This window comes from Brugia malayi, assembly GCF_000002995.4.
Source record: "Brugia malayi strain FR3 genome assembly, contig: Bm_v4_Chr3_scaffold_001, whole genome shotgun sequence".
NCBI lineage: Eukaryota > Metazoa > Nematoda > Chromadorea > Rhabditida > Onchocercidae > Brugia > Brugia malayi.
The window spans coordinates 4468493-4488530 of record NW_025062477.1 but is presented as its reverse complement, the minus strand read 5'-3'; the positions used below and the strand labels follow the sequence as shown (position 1 = coordinate 4488530).

General features: G+C 29.0%; 4 protein-coding genes across 4 annotated transcripts; 3 read left to right on the top strand and 1 right to left on the bottom strand.

Moving 5' to 3' along the window:
* Positions 1–4365: 4365 nt before the first annotated feature.
* On the top strand, positions 4366–14357 carry Bma-trpp-8 (uncharacterized protein; the record flags this gene model as incomplete). The annotated part of the gene is made up of 20 exons (XM_001893863.2): positions 4366–4509; positions 5253–5422; positions 5568–5709; positions 7546–7667; positions 7888–8089; positions 8497–8783; positions 9036–9186; positions 9315–9421; positions 9667–9772; positions 9899–10096; positions 10426–10698; positions 10790–10909; positions 11050–11190; positions 11398–11577; positions 11828–12165; positions 12436–12585; positions 12663–12856; positions 13030–13293; positions 13638–13848; positions 13949–14357. 20 exons carry the CDS (start codon positions 4366–4368, stop codon positions 14355–14357), a joined length of 3909 nt encoding a protein of 1302 aa, XP_001893898.2.
* A 1081-nt stretch (positions 14358–15438) lies between these two features.
* On the top strand, positions 15439–16436 carry Bma-vha-10 (vacuolar ATP synthase subunit G, putative; the record flags this gene model as incomplete). Its single annotated transcript, XM_001893862.1, has 3 exons — positions 15439–15585; positions 16012–16146; positions 16341–16436. 3 exons carry the CDS (start codon positions 15439–15441, stop codon positions 16434–16436), a joined length of 378 nt encoding a protein of 125 aa, XP_001893897.1.
* Positions 16437–17253: 817 nt separating this feature from the next.
* Bma-ubl-5 (ubiquitin, putative) lies at positions 17254–17574 on the top strand (the record flags this gene model as incomplete). The annotated part of the gene is made up of 2 exons (XM_001893861.1): positions 17254–17366; positions 17466–17574. The coding sequence occupies 2 exons, from the start codon at positions 17254–17256 to the stop codon at positions 17572–17574; spliced, it is 222 nt and encodes a 73-aa protein (XP_001893896.1).
* A 1109-nt stretch (positions 17575–18683) lies between these two features.
* Bm2647 (Uncharacterized protein) lies at positions 18684–20038 on the bottom strand (the record flags this gene model as incomplete). Its single annotated transcript, XM_043079970.1, has 4 exons — positions 18684–18724; positions 18986–19225; positions 19439–19535; positions 19838–20038. The coding sequence occupies 4 exons, from the start codon at positions 20036–20038 to the stop codon at positions 18684–18686; spliced, it is 579 nt and encodes a 192-aa protein (XP_042935904.1).

The window sequence follows — 20038 nt, the reverse complement described above, 5'->3', positions numbered from 1 at the left end:
GATATAAGCAAAATACAAAAGCTCATACAAAAAGCACTAATAAAAAAAAATGCATTTAAACAAGTTATGAAATTTTCACGAATCAATCAATTTGTGTTAAAGTTGTTGTCTTGATGATCACAATAAAAACTGTGTAAAGTAGAAGTGAAAGTGATTATATACTTTAAAGGGTAATAATTTAAAGACAAAAAAAAAATTTTTTCTTTTTTTTTCAGAATTATGAGAAAACAATCTTTAAATGGTAGATGTTGATCACTTTGCAAAGAATAAATATGACAATATTTTATTTAATAAATGATTAAGTAAGCATGAATCATTATTGAAATAACTAAAGTATAATATTACAAAGTATAATATTACTTACATATAATAAATTAATATATTTCACTGATAAAAAAATTGGAGAAACAAGTATTATATCAAATAAACTTTATAAAAGGCTTACATTCTTATCTGTAGATTTTTGACTTTTTATAATGTTACTAAGTGTAGCACTGTGTAAAAATTCAGATTTAATTTGAAATATACAAAAAAGAATTTGGTTTTTTTTTTTTTAATTTCCATATTATATTCTCGAAAAGGAAATACTAAATTATATTACGGTCACAGAAATGAATAAAATATTGCTATTGTACAAAATATTTAAAGTGTACAACAATTACGGAACACTTATAAATTACTACATAATAATCGCAATTAATTTCTTTTTTTTTTTTTTTTGCCCATAAACAGTCATTTTTAGAGAGATAATTAAAATTTCAATTCTTTATGACTTCGAGGGTATTACTCTATTTTCGGAACTCTTTAAACTTCAACAATTAGAATGTCATTTCAAAATGAATAAAGTAGTTTGAGAGAGAGAGAAGGAGTAACATTCAAATAATGCCATTTAGGTATATGACATATGTGAATAAGTCATCTTAGAAGTGATGAATATGAAAATTTAATCATATATTTAAAAAAAAAAATAATAATAAGATCAAAAAATAGGAATTTTAATAATATATTTAAAAAATAAGAATCTATCTGTTAAAATGTGATTATTTCATGAAAAATTATTCATTCAAAATGAAAAGTTCTCGTATGGATGAAGTAAATTCATTTCACAGAAACTGTCCACAAATAAAAATATAAAATTCAATCATTTAAAATATTTTATGATGCATAAGACATGAGAGCTCAAAGGATGGATGAATGATATGGCATTGATATGATATGATATGATATTGAGAAGAGTAAGACGGAAAGAAAAGATAACTAACGATATGTAAATGTTTGCGATGTAATTTATGACGATAAATAGAAGGAAGGGATTGAATTATTTGTGATATTTATGTAACAAGATGATACATTTACAATGTTTGTAAAAGATAGCAAATGATTACTCTTAACTTTGTTTTCTTTCTTTTCTTTTCTTTTTTTTTTTTTTTTCTTTCAAGATTTTGATATAATAATTTGAAATGGAAGAGAGAGGAAGAGAAAATGTCATAGATTAGTATAAATACAAATCAAAGAGTAAGAAAAAAGACAAAAGAATAAAGTTGGAAAAAATTTTTGATGCAAAAAAAAAAAACATTAGTTAAAAAATTATTATTTTGCAATTGAAATTTGCATAGAAGAATTTATGATAAAAGCTTTATTCATTCACTAATTTTATTTATTACATAGAAAATTTATAATAAAAGTTTATCATAAAGAAAATAGGAGTGATTAGCTTGAAATATGAAAAGATATAAATTAGCTTGAAATAAACATGAAATTGTAATGCTATATGGTTGGTTAGTATTGAAAAAAAGTAGGAATGAAATTGCATTATTGTTTGTATGTGCAATGAAAATTCTTCGACAATTCAATTTCAAAATTCCAATCAATAATTTTTCGAAAAAATTCTCAAATTTTATTGCAAATTGCAACTATTAACCTGATATTTTTCTCTGAAAAAAAATCAAAAAAAAAAAAAAAAAAAGATCTAAAGAGACATTTAGATTCTAAAGGCGGTGTAAAAATTATCACAAACAAACTGATAACTAAAAGAATTCAAACATTCCCCTCAAACATGTTCGTTTCTATTGCTATTATAATTCGGAAAATATAATTAGAAATAGAAAAAGAGAGAAAGAGGAAAAAAAAAGTTAGAAAAATCGAAAATGATCATAAATTGAACAATGTAAGGAGACGTTATTCACTTCTACTATGCAAAATTATTTCTAACTAAAATTGTTATCGATAAGAGAGAAAAGTTTTTGAAATGAATTTTCCAGAATGATTGAAGAGAGATTTTGAAATATTTATTATATAAAATCAATAGTTTTCAGTGGAAAAAAAATAAATTAAGTGAGAAAACAAAATTGTTTATCGAAGTAATCAATAGCATTTTGCTTTTTTACCAACAATTATGAATTTTCTAATGTTATTGAATCATTGTAATTAAGCAAAGTGATGAATTTACCTATACAAGCATATATTGATTATGTCTATTATATTTTAAAATTATATTTTGATTAAATTTAAAATAAATTTTATGATTCAAAGAAAAATTCCATTTCTTCGGAATAATATAAAATGTTTGTTGTTCATTCAATTATATATACAAATTATTACAAAATTCTCGTAAAGTTATCATCATTTTTTATTTCTTGTGATGAAAAAAAAAAAAAAAAAAAAAAACTTGATAATAAATACTGTGCTTTTTTGTAAAATTTATCAAATTGTACATTTTGCTTGAATCTTTCAAAAATAATTTCAAATTTTAATTTCTAATCATAGCAAATTTCATAAGGAGACAGTGAGGTATACAAATAGATTATAACTTTGTGTACACTGACAAATATTTATGAAGATGTCCAAACCTCTGATATGATAAATGAGACATTAATGATATTAATATGTACGGGCAAAAATAGATCGGAAGCACAGAGAAATATTGATATTTAACCAGGTGAGAGAGAACTTTATTATGATATTCAACCAGATGAAAGAGAACCTTATTGTGGTATTCAACCAGGTGAGAGAGAACCTTATTGTAGCATTTAACCAGGTAAGAGAGAACCTTATTGTAGCATTTAACCAGGTGAGAGAGAATCTTATTATGGCATTAGCCAGGTGAAAACCCTCTGACGATGGCAACGAGTTATTACAACGAATCATCGAAAAGACACAAACCGTACACTCTTCTTCTGCATGAAGGACTATTTTCTCCGATTTATATTGTATATATTAGTTGATAAACAAAACATTATTGATTACTGATGTCAAAGGTTTGATATATTCAACCGCTATTATCACAACCATTATTAAAGATTACTGATATCATATCGAATATGTCATTTTTTCCATGCTAAAATGATAATTACTGTTAATAAAAGTAAGGTTATATACGTACACGTGTTCTTTCAGTTTTTTTTCACGCTAAGAAAAATCATCATTATTACGTACTACATGTCATCCTTATTTAATTTAAGTTTGGGAAACATGCAAATCTTACTCTGGTAGGACTTCAAAATTTTTTAATTTTTCTGAATAAAGATTGGTGTATTCTTTTATGAAGAAAAGTTACATATCAAATTTAATCAAATTTTCTACGCCTGGTACTTTCTCTTCACTATGCTTTTACAATTGTATCACATAAAAAAATTTCCAATAACGATGAGACAAAAGAAGAAGAGTAACGTTACCGTCAGAGTTACGCAAATGTTTTGCATCACATTGATTCACTGAGATGACGCGTTAAGCGACAACGATAGCTGTTAAATTGGTTAAATTAAAAAATTTATGGTAATTCATTTTATACAGAGGAAATTATACCATTTATATAATTAGTGTTAACAGTTAATTTTTCAAGATAAAACTAATTTGCTTAAAAAGATTTTTAACAAATTTATTTCTTCTATTTCTAATGTACGTTATTATTTATGTCACTCATGATTTTCTATATTTGTCTGATTGCATGTTTTTACACTTTTAATGTTAAATTTATTACTTTAAATTCCTTGCAATTTTCATCCTTTTTCATTCCGATGTTTGTCTAATCGGTTAAGGAAGAATGTATACTTCGTATGGATCGATTTTGTGTTTGATGTATATGTGTGAGGGAATATATTTTCTAATTCCAATAGATAGAAATAGCATTATGAGGACACTTTCGATCGTTTTTTTTTTTTTTGCTTTTATTTTCTAAACATTAACTCATTCGTATATTCGCTAATAGATGAATAAAGCATTTAGCAGAGGAACCGAAAATCACTTTCATCGCATTTCGTGGATAGTAGTTTAATTCATTTCTTATTTTTCAGGAGTTTTCGTAAGTTTTTTCTTAAGCGGTAGGGTGTTCTATTGAAGTTCCTCACGGTGTTCTGTTGAAAATCGATGTTAGGAGAGCAGATTCGTCAAGGATTCAGTCCCCTATTAGCTGTTCTAACATCTGATGCTGTGGAACGTATCGCTATTAAGAATAATCTTAGCTTTACCGACTTACTTTTGCCATTTGCAACTGTCAATTGCACAGTAAAGGTTAGTTTTTAATCATGCTTTCAATAAATTAAGACAAAATATAAGTTGAAATTCCTGGATTATAAAAATTGAATGGGACAGACAATAAAGATGAATTAAAATCAGAAACTGTTAATAATCAGTGATCTGAATAGCTTACAACAAAATTTAGCACTAAATTACTGCGTCTCATTGTTCTTCCCCATCTTTCTCACATGTAGGACAACAAAAATCGTATATTTATCAATGACTTGGTAGATATTCAAGTGTTGACCTGCACTATAAGACATTATGGAATAAGTTTTGAAAAAGTTAAATTAATAAATAAAATATGGAAATATAGTTGATAGATGAATTAACTGTGAGGTGGAATCTTACAATATATAGTGATCATAGGTAAAGCAAAAAAGTTCATAGTATTTTTATATGGATTAAATAAACTTGAAGTTAAACAGGATGAAAATGTTGCGGTTAAAAGAGAACTAATCTTTTATCTTTAATGTCAAAGTTCTCCACAATTAGAAAAATGCTTTTATCTGGAAAACGATGATTCTGGTTTGTTCGAAATAGCTGTTGCAGCACCTTTAATTGTTTATAATTGGAAGCAGTAGAACATTAAATCTTCATTAGTTTAAGCTAACTTTATCCATGAATAGTTTTTCGAAATTTTCTTGGTGATGTGTTCGATTAGAAGTAATATCTATAAGAGAAAGATTTTTCACTTTTCTCAAATATCACGTCTTCATTTCAAATTTGAATTTTAGGATCCGTCAGGCTCCTCGGTAACATCGCGTATATTCTTTGATTTTCGAGATCTTCGGCGAGATGGATTCCTTCTAAGTTTAACTGTTCTACCTTCTGTATTACATGAAGCTACATCATCGGTTGCATCCACATCAGATTCCGATCCTGGATTTGCTTCCATTGCTTTCAGGCGTGTTTTATTGCAGGATTGTGTTATTTCGCATTGGACCTTAAAATGCGAATAATTGAATTGTCATATTTTTGTAGCTCATCTAACAGATTATTGAACAAAATTTTTACTAGATTAGTAGATTTAATTTAAGTATATTTTACAGTGAAACTTTGCTGAAATGGTCCGAGCCGGCAGAGCACGAATTCCTTCGAACTTACCTTGGTTGCTTATTTGTCGTTTCTACCGATGATGAGGATCCAGTAGAAGAATTATCGAAATTGATTAATATTCAGCATCAGCAACAGGTAAGAACTGTTATTTTGATGTTTATTTGAAGAATGAAGAGAACATAGACTACATATTATTAATCTGCGCTGATAGAAGCCTAGTGCGTGTCAAACACGATTTCCGAAATCACAGCCGTTACTAAATGTTTTCAACAAGTTTCTGAATTAAAATATGATCTAGTTTTACCGAAGAAAAATTGTATTGATGTTGTTGTCACGTCTGTGGTTTAGTTAACTTGTTCATCTAGTTCTGATTCCAAAAACAAATTTTTATACTGACAAAGGTCAACTGTTTCTCATTGTAATTAAGTGACGTTTTTTGCTTGATTAGATTCACTTCATTACATTCACTTTTATGTTGGTCTCATTCACAGACATGAGTAAAAGTGTTGCCGTTAGATGTTTATTTGTTGGAAGCGGTGGATCTTGAGATAATGTTGCACCTTAATTTTTTTGTTTCATCATGTTAAAGGGGCGATTTTAATAGCATTTTTGAGGTTTTGAAGTTATTTTATTTAGCCATATTGAATTTATGCTTATTATATTTTATTACTTTCCAGAAATTACATTTTGATTGCTGATAAGCCTTAACATTTTCAGTTTAGAAGTAGATATTTTCTTTTTCGTGAAAAAAAAAGATGGTACGATTCGGTAGCATCATTAACCAATGTCTATATGAATGGATCCTTTTGACGTTTTGCACTGCATGAATGTAAATGAAATAAAATGGTTTTGCCAGAAAGAAAGTGAATATTTTTGGGGGAAATAAATGCTGGTTAATAAATAGTATATATTTATTAAGTTAACAGAGTTATTTGTAGTTTTTCTGATTTTTTGAAAAAAGTTTTTCTGATTTGTTCAATCAATATTTAATAATTGGAGAGAAAATATTAAATAATTGTGTTAATTTGTAGGAATTTTATTATATACTAACCAATTCATAAATATTCACTTCCTGTAAAGCACAGGAAGTACTACGTTTAATTTCATTGGTATTTTAACATTAGTAAACAGTAATTTCCTGAATGATTCACTATTACATTATCAGATTATATTTGGATTGTATACACAGTTCAGTCACTGTAAACGATGAAAAGACAAAGTGAAGATAAAATCAATAGTCCAATAATCATGATTCGATCGATTCTTCCCCTTTTTTCAATCGACCAGTTAAATTGATGTTTTATGGGTATATGTGTGCTGTCTGCCTGCAGTGTGCATATATGTGTGTACATTTAGGTTTATTGTTTATGAGATGTAAATGTGGAACTACTGATTTGTTTTTTCAACAGTATCATATTACATTCTGAAATGAATCAAAAAATTTACTTCACAATTCATAAGAGATATTCTAAGATATCTGTGCGTCATATAAATAGTTTTTGATAATAAAATATGCAAGCTGAAATTTTTGACCTTCTTAAAGCAAGTCGAAAGTGGACGAAGCATTGATTGCATTAAAAATAGTGAATAACTGAATATTATGAACACCTTGATGGAAAGTTAGATCGTATAGTTTGATGATAAAAGGAGACACTCGTATAATTAGGCTGCGAATTTATATTTGAAATATTTAAAGTTTCTATTTAAAACACTCAATTGGCATGTATTTTATAGTGTTACCTCCCTTACCATTTTTTCTGCACTTTTTGTCATCATTTCATTTTTGACTCTCTCGTTAATCGCTTCGTATCTCTTTATCTGTTATAAAATCTCAGTTAAAGATAAGATTAAGAAGGAAACAGCAGAATGCTGTTTCTAAATCTAGGTCTTATTCTTGGAGTTGAGAATTTACATAGATTTAGAGATTTTTAACATAGATTTTCAACATTTTTAACGTAATTTATGTTGCAGTGTGGACAGAATGCCTTTGCTATTGGGCCGGCGTACTGTGCAATGCCCAGATGGATGCTTCCAAATATTTTCAAATATTTCTTAATTCTAGACGACGAATCGTCAGGAAATGGATCGTCGAGGTGATCGGTTGTCTTTCCATTCCTGAAGTTTGTTTTTATTAGGAGTCACTTTGCATAACTTCTTGGTCCAACCTGAGAATGCATTACTGAATTGAGCAAGTTTGTAATAGAAACCAGTAGCTATCATTAGCACCTTTGGTTTTTTTTTCTTAGTCCTTCAAGAAACAGTTAGTGCCAGGATCATAAATTCCAATAAGGAAATGTATTTTCATCTTTTTAGGTCGTCTTCAGTGTTTTCAGCAATTACTACGCAGTTCGGTATTCAGAATTGTTACTTGCTCAAAATGAATTCAAAATATGATGATGAATTAACGGATCCGTGGCGTGCACATTTGGAATCGAAATATCGTGGATTGAAAAAAGGATTACAACTTGCTAAATATAAAGTTCTTTCAAAAACAGTGGGATTAACTGATGGCTTGGTATGTTCTCGTTTTTGCTAACGAATTAGTACCGTTTCATACGAAATCGACTTATTTGTATTTCAGAGGAACTTTGTTTGCTTATTGATTTAGCAATTTTGAAATTTATTATCTTTGCTCTGAGAACTACCAGACCAATAAGCAATCAAGATTCCCTTTCAGTGAAAATGCACATGAAGCATATACGAATTTGCTCACAGAATTTTTGGTCTTATAGAACATTTTTTATTTTCAGAATTGTTCTGGTTTTCTATAGTAGATGTTTGTTTTAGATAGTTAAGTTACTTATGTAAGTTTATATGGATATATATTTATAGAAATGCATAAGTTTCATCTACTAATAGAATTCGAAATTTTTTGTAGTTTTCACTTTCATTTTAAAACGGCTTTTTTTTTTTTTTTTTCAGATCTCATCAAATGATTCATCTGTAACAGAGCAGAATAATGATAGCTTTGCCAGTTTTGACTCTGTTTCCAATGGACTTCATGGACAGTATCTCAGCTATGATGATCGTGAAAGTGTTACAAAAATGATGGAATATATGATTCACAATGCTCTATTACCATGGGTAGAGCGGCAAATGCGCACTCTTAATGAACAGGCCATTGCGCGTCGAGGAATAAGTAAATCGTTAACTACCGGGGTACGGAAGTGGTTTGGAACAGCAGCAACTCAACAGGCTACATCAATAACGTATGAAAACTTTTTACATTTTGATTGCAATTTTTCATTATTGATTGTGATTTTGGTTCTTTTAGTTTTGTTATTCTTTTTTGTTTCAGTGTTAGCTTCTTTTATTCAGTATCGAAGTTCCTTTACAAAGCTTTTTCTTTCATAATTTATTTTCTTCCTAATAGGCTAAACTTTTAAAAATTTCTTTCACATAGATAATGCATGAGTCAAAGTTTTATTTTAAATAGAAAATACAAGCAGTTTTAATTTTAGTTATGCACGAGATAGTGGCGAAATGCAAGTTAGACTACTAGCCGATCTTTGTTTTATTTTTGGGCTTTACTCTTATGCATATCAACTTTACCAGACGGTTAGGAAAGAATTTGCTGTGGATCAGGCTTGGCTGTACAATGCTGGAGCACTTGTGAGTATCAATTGCCTTTTTTTAAGAAGATTTTGAATTAAATTAGAAATGGGGTCATAATTTCGATACTTTCGATAGTAAAGGATTACAAATTTTCGCGAGAGAATTGAATATCGTTTCTATTTCAGGAAATGGCAGCATTAAGTTTATTTTTAAGTACATCTCATATTACTGCGAAGCAATATCCACAACATTACATGGACGATGCGATCAACTTTTATACAACAGTTAGCCTGTAACTGTTAAAAATTTTCAGACACTGACAAAACCAATCTCTTATTTTCTTTCATTTTTTTACATTCAACACTTCAGAAGTTATTTACGGGAAAATGAATGAGGGATGGAAGAAGAAAAAAAAAAAATAAACAAGGTAGAGGAAGAGGAAGGGGTCAAAAATGAACATGATGAACTTAAACATAAAGTTTTCAAGAATTGTCATGTAACATTTTCTTTAAATTGATGAGTCCAATATTTTTCCAGAAAACCAGTCTTAACAATGCGAGCTGCTATTTTAAGTGCATTAATACTCTCAACAATGGAATTATATGTCGAAGCATGCACTCAACTTCTGAAACTAACGAATTCGGTTAGTTCATTTTTTTTTCTGCTAATGTTGAGTTTTGAATTGGAGCAGAAGTGTTTTTTTTTTTAAACTATGTAGCATAAACTATAGAAGAATTAGTTACGAAAAAAATGATTATTTCTTTGACAGGATGATGACTTATTCAGTGGTGTTTTGCTGGAAAGGGCGAGTGTTTATTTCGGAAATGCCAAGATGCGTCGAAAAATGGCTTTCCATTACGTATTAGCTGGACATCGGATGTCTAAGGCTGGTCAGAAACAATTATCCATGGAATGCTATAAACGTGCTCTTCCTGAGTATCTTTCCAAACGTTGGGTTTTTGCAGAAGTAAGTGCCTGAATTCCAGTTTGAAGGAATTTATGCTTATGAAATCCACATCAACCTGCAGAGTATTCCAGATAATGCTAGTAAATAATAGTGAGGGGCATGTCAGCGTTTTAAAATGATTGATTGGTAAAAAATTCTGATTTTATCTAGAAAACTAAGGATTATCTGAATTTATAAGAAGCATTTCTTCTTACTATTATTTCTGTAAGAGTTAAGGAGAATTTCACGAAATACAAGCGTGTATTGATTGTCACAATCCCAACAGTAGTGTAGAGGTATAGCTATGTTAAGCATTAGTATTGATTTGATTAAATAATATGATATTTTAGGATCATATTCTTTATACATTAGCTAATGAAAGTGATCAGAAAGAAGAAGCCTTGTCGTGGTGCTTTCCTTTGATAAAATCTCAATCAGTGCAACACCCTGATCAGCAACAACTTTTTCTCAAACATTACTTGCAACTTCTGAAACACTGTAACAGTACTCGAACTCATGAGGTGATGGTAGTACCTCTAGTAGATATTCAAAATATTGTTGTCATTTACGGAGAACGTCCGATTGAATTAATACCTGAATTGATCACAAATATGGAAACTTTGGTTCGTTCATTTCCTTTCTTCTCATCTTGTAGTCATATGCTTGTAAAAAACTTTCTCATCTACAGCTATGAATTTTTTCACTCTTTTTCAGAAGAATAATAAGGACGTATGGGTAAATTTGTCAAAAGCTGCGTATTTCGCAATAACAGGTTCTTTTGCTGGTTTTCGAGAAACAGGGACTGTTCGTACAGCTTCTACAGATAATTCTAAGGTTCAAGTTTTGTTCGTTGTAACATAATGTTGGCAGTAAAACTCATTTTCCCCATTTTAATCATTTAAATTAACTTCTTTTACAATATTTTTGTTAGGTTTGTTTAGGATTTTGTTATAAATCATACATTTATAATTTAGATACCTTTTGCTCCACCTTTGGAAAGAATGCGAATAATACTCTCGTTAAAAAATCCTTTGGATATTCCCTTGATTTTGGAAAATATTCATTTGGAAGTATTAGCTGAACCGACGATGTATTTGCAAACTTTTACTGACAAAGTTAGTTGCAATTTATCCTTTGTTCATCGTTTTTGCTTATGTATTTTTATCCTGCATTTTAACAGACGTGAAACTAGAATATCTGTAAAGTGCATCGAAGTATCATAAATTTAGCTTCTTTGTCAACACCTGTACTTTTCGAACTTTTATTCGAAATTTCAAAAATGCCACCCTTTGCCTTAATCTAAGCTAATCAATTCTTTTCAGATTACTTTAGAACCGAAGTGTGATTGGATTCCTCTTGAATTATCTGTTGTTCCTAAAAAAGATATTGATAGGATGCGAGTACACAGTTTGTCTTTTAATCTCGTAGTTGACGAAATCAATGTTACATACTCGACTCCACTTAATATTCGTGGACCGCGAATGAATAACTCCAAGAAAGAGGTTAAATTTCCAGAGTGATACTTTAACTTTCGAAAAGTTTGTGTTGATTTTTTTTTTCTAAGACATTAATTTAGAAACTATCTATTAGACAGTAATAAAATTTGAGAACAAAAATTCTTTTGTAGACTTGTAGACTTGAAGTTCCAATATTTTATGATAATTTGGTGAAGGAAATCACGGATGTAAATATGATTAATACTGAAAGAAAAGAACATTAAGAATACATAATGTAGGATAAATTCTTTTCCAGAAAACATCACTCTTATACGGAGAGGATTACCGCTTAACTGCAGAAGTAACAAAAGAGCAGTGGCCATTGGTTGAAATTGATTTGCCACTAAAACGACGATTAATGGCATTCTGTGGCCAAATTTGTCGATTTAATTGTGACGTGAGCAATATAGGTGTAGTACCTGTGGAAGCTTTTTGCATAGTTACTGATCATCCGGAATTGATTTCAGTTTATGAAGAAGAATGTCCAGAAAGTAGTACATTTCGATCTGTGAAATGTACTGCATCTGCTATAGACGTTGCAGTTGGTGTTTTTAACTTAAAGCATGGCGCTATTGCTACAGGTCAAAAGAAAAGGTTAAAATTCTTACGTCTTTTGAACATTTATAATTTTGTTCTTTTTTTTTAGTTAAGTTAGCTGGACATCGTCTTATTATATATGCAGTTTTTGATTTTGCTTTTCTGAGAAAATGCAGAAAACTTTCAATTTTTTGGGAAAGTTTGGAATCCTCTAGTTTTTCGTTTTGTTACATTAAGGTTAAATATAGTTGTCAATAAAAATTGCTCACTTATTATTATACGGTGCCAAAAAAAAGCTATTGTTTTTGTCATTTCTGTCAATTTCAGATTACAGTTAGCAGTTCGAGCTCCTACTACGGAGTCTCTTGGACTTAACATATTATTGATTTGCTATTATCGCGGTGATAATTGTATGGTCAGAGAACAGCGACATGTAATCATGATTGATGCTCGTGTAATTTTAGAAACTTCATTAAGGTAATTTCTTAAATGTCTATACTGTTAACTATTTTGTTGACAAATAGATCTAACTTTGTAATTGTTTCTGCTTTTAGGCTTGTTGATCGTGCCACTGGTGCATGCGTTTTGCAGCTCCGTAATCTTATACCAAGTCGTAGTTCTTTACTCGCCAAAATTGAACTAATTAAAATACGGTTGTTGATTGCTCATTCCAAGATAAATCTCACTTCGAAAACATGCCAAAATTCTTTACCGCAGATTTTTCTGCATCCGTTGCAAAGGCGTCGAGGTAAATAGATTGCTTCTATTAGGAAGTATATGTAGTAGTATAAGACAGAAATGATAGGAAAAATTAGACAAATAAGAACAAATAAGTTTTTGGCAATTACAGAATTATAGATGTTTTGTTTATTTACTCAAATGTGAAATTTCTTGGAAATGTAATTTTAACTCAACATTTAGTGGAACTGGAAAGTGAACAAACAGACAGTATACCATTTATGATCAATGGACATGAAGGAGCAGTATCGTTATGGTTTTGCGATGAAATTGCTGATATTCCGGAATGGTCTAGTCCTCCTGACCGTCCATCTGAAATATTCGATGCTGTATCTTCATCAAAACAATGTACAGAAGATGAGAATACAACAGTTCCTGAACTTGATTTGTTTTTTGCAGTCCTGTGGAAAGCTAATGTTGTTAATAGCGATGGCACTACCTCTACTGGTAAATTTTATCATTAAGCTATTACCATTATTTATTACTGTTATTATAATTGATAATAATAATAATAGTAATTATGATTAATCATTAATTATTAGTATTATGACGAACGGTTCGACGGTTTAAAAAAAACGAAAACATTTTTTTGTGACAGTGGCAATTACAGCAGTGATTTCTGAAAAAATTTTTGAAAGGATGTTTATCAAGACAAATATCGTGTTTCATGTTACTGGGTAGACTGATAAATATCGATGGCATGTTACAATTTTGAGTAAAAAAGTGAGGTCAATTTAATGTATTAAATCAACGAGTTTCTGTTCAGGCAATCCAAGAATCATGTTTTTTAGTGTTCGGTGAGAACTTTATGCCAAACCCATTTCCGCTTGGTTGTTCGGTGCCGTTTTGTACGCATCATATTCTTCGTCAATTTTCGATAGAACAGTCGAGTCAAAATCTCCTGGAAACAAAACGTATTTCTTCAGATAAAAATCTATTTGCTTTTATTTGCAATATATCGACATCTTCACCCATAACGTATCACAATTTTAGCAATGAAAGGTAAATTTTGCTGATATGAAATTTATGTATTCATTGTTCAAGAAATTTACATATTTATTGTCTAAAATATGACTTTTTTTTGAAATTATTTAATATTCAGGTCGTGCCAAATACCAGTGCAGATAACAGTAACGAATGATGATTTTCTGCATCGTCGAAGTTGTACAGTAACAATTCATTTTCTGGATCCCACTCTGATTCGAAAGCAGATCGTAGATTCGGGAAGTACCAACGTTCCAGGATTTCAACCACAAAACACAGCTTCATCGAGTTCATATGCTCATTCCTCATTAGTATTGCAACCATTGATTATAGCTGATCGTTCACGTATGCATGCAACAATAGCTTTTGGTTGTACTCAGATTTTTAATATCCGACTCACTGTCTACTGTCCGTCGATTTACGACATCAGTCGTTTTCAAGCTGTTGGCTTATTCGATGGCGATGAAACCGAAGTGCCTATATATGTACCTCCGACATATATTACTGTGATTGATCAACGGGTTTAAAAAAAGTCATATTTTTGCATTTTAACTTGTTAACATTAGCGATATTTTATTCTTTTTTTTTTTTTTAAAAAAAAAATGCTAGCCAATTATCATGTTGGGTTATGGATATGGAACATTGTTTTCATTGTTTTTCAATAATTTTCTGTATAATTAGAATTACCGAATGCGGAGCTTAAAGATGGAATACATTAAGATGAAGTGATTTAGTGTATTTTAACTGCTTCTTAGATCAAGTTCCCAACTCTGAATTTTTACTTTTATTTTATTGAAGAAGGCAAGAAAGGAGAAGCCAAGATTCCTTCGGTGCACAATAGTTTCTGCTCTAGGTCTGTACTTATTTTAAACTTTCGAAAATTGTTTTTAAAAGAAATTTGGAAATAATGTTATGTTTTTCACTCCTCGAAAGAGTGTGAAATATGGATAAAAGAATTTTATTTTATAAGCCATTTTGTTTACCATACGTTCTGTCGTATATGTTACTTCTTTTCTAATTCATGCTCGTTCATCACTGTGGTATTTATGTATTTGTAGATGAATAATAGTTAGTAGTAATGAGTAATTTCAGATATAACTCAAAAGAATATAAGCTGTTTGCTTTTTTTTCGTTTTTCTTTTTTTTTTTTTTTTCATGGAAACTTAACAAGAAAAACAAAAATTTTGTGTCTTTTAGGATTTTAACCACTCTTCTTTTTGAGAACTTGGAGAATAGTTCCGATCAGAATTGAATAGAATTGGTTCAATTTTTTTTTAGCATAAATTTGAATTGAAAAATATAAATATTACCGTTTTCTAAACGAGCTTTTTCGATTGCTACATTCTGCCCTTTTCGGTGCGCTATATTTTGTTTTTCTGAAAAAAAAAAAAAAAAGAGGAATTATAGTTTAAATTTTATGAGATCATTTTTTTCTTCCTATCTATTGAAATAGGAACTTTACACTAGTACTGAGAGAATGTAAGTGAATCTGGTTCATAAAATTAGTTTGTAAAACTTATGGGAAGTAAAGTGCTAATTGTAAGATTAAACTTTTGCAGTGGTATTCTTAAATTATTAATCTGATCCATTTCGGTTGAGCGATTTATGATGGCATCCCAAACACATGGCATACAGCAGCTTTTAGCGGCAGAAAAACGAGCTGCGGAAAAGATTAATGAAGCACGGAAACGTAAAGCTCAACGTCTAAAGCAAGCGAAGCAAGAAGCACAAGCTGAGATTGAAAAGTATAGAACGGTAAGAAGTGCTTTTAGTGTTTCTCTTTCGGCTCAGTTTCTTTTTGGTTGCTTTGCAATTTTTTAAATAATTTTTTTTTCTTAAAATATACTGCAATTTAATCTGATATAGCAAAATTTTTTGGGATAGAGTCTTTTATATATTTTCATCTGATTGAATACTGCAGCAATATTAAAGTTCAAAAAATTGATAAATCAATGAATAATAGAATTATGAGATCATTCAATTAGTTTATATGGATAATTTAGTAACCTTAAGTTGTAGGAGATTGGTCTAGATTAACTTTATCAGCATCCGTTATTTTTAATTACTATATAATTATAATCATTTCACACTTTATGTTTCAACATTTTGGTAAGGATCACTGCATTTCGTAACCATTTTAGAATACCCGATAGAGAGTACCTAATATTTGTATTTCTGTAGGAACGAGAACGTCAATTCAAAGAATATGAGCATAAATATCTCGGTAAGAAGGAAGATATCGAAATGAAAATCAAACAAGAAACTGAAGAAAGCATCAAACAGATGGAAAAATCTGTCGCAAAGAATAAGCAGCAGGTCTGTTATCTGTAAAGTGAATTTTTCGATTCAGTAAAATTTTTACTGAATAAATTAATAATTGTAAGGCTGCATACCAAGCTAAAATCCACTATACAAATTTAAAAAACAACGTAATCAAGTGGATCATTTGAAGTTTAATAAGACAATGACAAATTTTGACACCAACCTGTTTAAAATTTCATATATTCCAGGTAATCGTACGTTTGCTACAGCTAGTCTGTGATATTCAACCGGAATTGCATATGAATCTTCAAATTCAGAAGAAACTTCATGGAGCACATCTTTAGATTTTATAGTAAAGCTTCCGATTCAATGGTTTTTATTTCCATTCACTGATACCTTCATTCCTTTGTTGAGTTGGAAAAAGCGCATAAATTCACTTCTTAAAATTACTGATTAAATAGTTGTTGTATCAGTTTATTCTTCCTGTATTCTTTTGTATATCTCCTGTATTATGCGAAACATTTGACACTGATAATTTTAGATTAAATAAAATTATTTTGCAGATTCGTTTGAATGTGAATGTGGTTTTTTCAAAAATTTAACTACTTTGCAAATATTTAAAAATGCTTCGCATGAAAGATAGGAATATGGAAACTTATGGATCGTTTTATTAATTTTATTAAAAAACACCAAGGGGGAAAAGTGTCTGACTTTAAAGTCATTTAAAGTCGGAAGAATGTTTCATATAATGTAAAGATATAGTACTTTCTACTATTTGTGGTAGTGATATACATCACATTTTAAAATTGATGGGACGCAATTGTCTTCGTAGAGTTTAAATTCTTATATTTTTTTCATTTTGATGCTGTACTCATAGTATATTGCTTTCTTTTAATAAATTTTTGAAGTGATTTTTGCTTACAAAAAAAAAAAAAAAAAAAAGACTCACTAAAGTCTATTAGTTCCATCTTTGCATATTTTTCAAAACAAATATAGGAATTTGGAATTCCGATTTTTAGTTCTCTAAATTGTTACCACTATTGGATTCATTAAGTGGATTAATTGAGGGCAACAAGCAACTGTAAAAAATGAGAATCGCCGTTTAGGAATATTTTAAAGCAGGGAAGATACTATTTATAATAATTTCTAGGCATATAAAAAATGATTGAGATTACGGTGAATGATCGATTGGGAAAAAAAGTTAGAATTAAATGCAATCCAAACGATACAATTGGTGATTTAAAGAAACTTATCGCTGCACAAACTGGTACACGGTGAGAAATTCTATTTTTCTTTTATTTATAATTAAAATTGACTAATTTAAGAAGCAATTAATTGTTTTAAAGTACTTATTCTATAGATTAATTTTTCAGATATGAAAAAATAGTGCTAAAGAAATGGTATACAATTTATAAGGATCATATAACACTGCAAGATTACGAGATACATGATGGTTTTAATTTTGAATTATATTATCAATAATGTTATGGGCATTTCGAATTTTATGATCATTGTTATCTTTATTGCACTCATTGTTTTTTGTCTGCACGCCTCCTGTACAGTTGAATGAATTGTTTTATGAGTACCTGAAATTTTCCATCATTTCATGAAAGTTTTTCCTTTGATATTTATTCTATACTAATTATTAGTATTCTGAGTATGTTCTTACTAGAACCATGATAGGGAAGGACATCATGAATTTTCATTGAAGAAGTCTAAAATTCATTCACTCATTTTCAACATTGCCTTCTGTGCTACCTTTGTGAGAAATTAATTAATTTAGTTATTCAGTTCTTATTTCCTTCTCTGATCTTCAATCTTTCTAAGTTTTTTTTTTTTTTATGCACAGTTTGCTCTATTAAGCAAATCTTTTTACTGAATATTGTGCTTTTATTAATTCTAATTTCTTTAGAATTTCTGAGTTTTTATAATAGATCTCTCATATCTTTAACACTTTCAGTAATTCGTATGAATACAACGTCTACTCTTGATGGGATACAAAAAATTTCTAATTAATTTTATCTTTCACATTTTAGCACATTTATTTGTGTGAAAATTTTATGATATTATTTTTATTCGGGCAAGAACTATAGAATAATGATTGATGAGATGATCGATTTGCAGTTATTTGCTATTTTTGCAAAATTTTTATCAATAAATTTATGTTGTAATTAGAATCAATGCAACTTAGATGTAATCACATTATCTACCTCTTTTGATATAATATCAAACAAATCGAATTTTATGAATTTCTTTGCTTTTGACAACTGTGTCAAATTTCAAAGTTTTATTTTAATAAACTTGCATGTGATATTTTAACTATACAAAAGCATTATCGGATCCTTAGAAAAATCATGATTTGTTTCCTAATTTGCAAGAATAAAAGTTCATCATCACAGGTACTTACATTCATTGTGATTCAAACAAGTAGAAAAAAAACCTGATAAGAACTAGATTTTCTAATTTCCAGTGATTAATGTTATCAGTACTACTGTTATGATAACATATATTAATTTATATACTACATTCATCTTTAAATCAAACAATATGATAATTACAAACTGATATTTATATTTTATCTATTTTCTACATCATTTGAATTTTTCAAATGCTGGTGTTGTTAGTGGGATACCTGAAAATAGCATGAAATTGTTGATTTTAGTACAACTTAATTTTTTTTAAATAAGAATGCATCTTGTTTACTCTTGAAGATTACATTATAAAAAACTATTTTAATTGATAATTTTCTATCACTACTTACTTATTCCTATAGTAAGTTTAAATTATTGAGTATTTTTTTACAGCTATTAAAATAGTAGAATATTTTTGAAATATTTTTTTGATTGTTGAATAAGAGTATGATTTTTTTGATAAAAATTTTCATAATACAAACCATATTTCTTTTTAATATTATCTTTAATAATTTTTCGTTCCATTCTTCGCTGCTGATATTGATATTGCAGTGCAATTCTTTTTTCAGCAGCTTTTTTCAACCTTAACACTTCACTTGCATGTTTTATTTGCTGATAATAATCAATGCATATCATGCAAAAATGAATGAAACAGTAGCAAATAGCAGTGATAACGATTGCGACAATTGTCATCCCAACAATGATCACAGCAAACCAATCAACTAAAATATGCAATGGTGACAATTCATTATGATATTATTAAATGATGAAAATTATAAAATTTGATTTGATAATGTTAACAACAACAACAAATATACGAATTAATCTTTGCTTTATCAAAAATAATTGTTGTTGATAAAAAAAAAAAAATCAAAAATAATTGTTGATAAAAAAAAGAAATTTCTTTTAAAATTAAAATAAATGAAATTTGTTACCCCAGCAATTATTTTTTCGCACATATTTTAGTTGACAATTTGGAAAATCCCATTGATATGGCATACATTTTTGTGTTGATACACACCAAAAACAATTCTAAATTGACTTATATACAGCGCAGCAATAGAAAAAAAATTCATAGAAAACAATAATAATATGATTAAATATTAAATTTCAAATCAAAATGTCTTATTTTTCATTCTTTTTTTTTTTTTTTTTTTGAAATAATGAAACTAGAGGAAAATTGTGATTTATTAATTTAAAAAATTATTAAATTATGCGAACATTTTTTACAATTTGATGAAAGTGACGCTTTTCTTTATTTTCTTTTGTAATTTATAAGTATTAAATAGTACTTTAAAATGATAATTCTAATTCTATTTCAATTTATAACTAACTGTTCCTTTTTGAACACATTTCTCGCAAGTTAATTCTTCACCATCTTCAATTTCACATTTCAATGCTAACTCTTTCTTGGCCATTACTTTATTTTTACTAGGCTCTTCAACTGGAACAGCTTTCAAGCCAATGATCAGTATGTTTGATAATAATAGGCAAATAATAAATATAGCATTATTCATTTGTCCAAGCAAATCCAT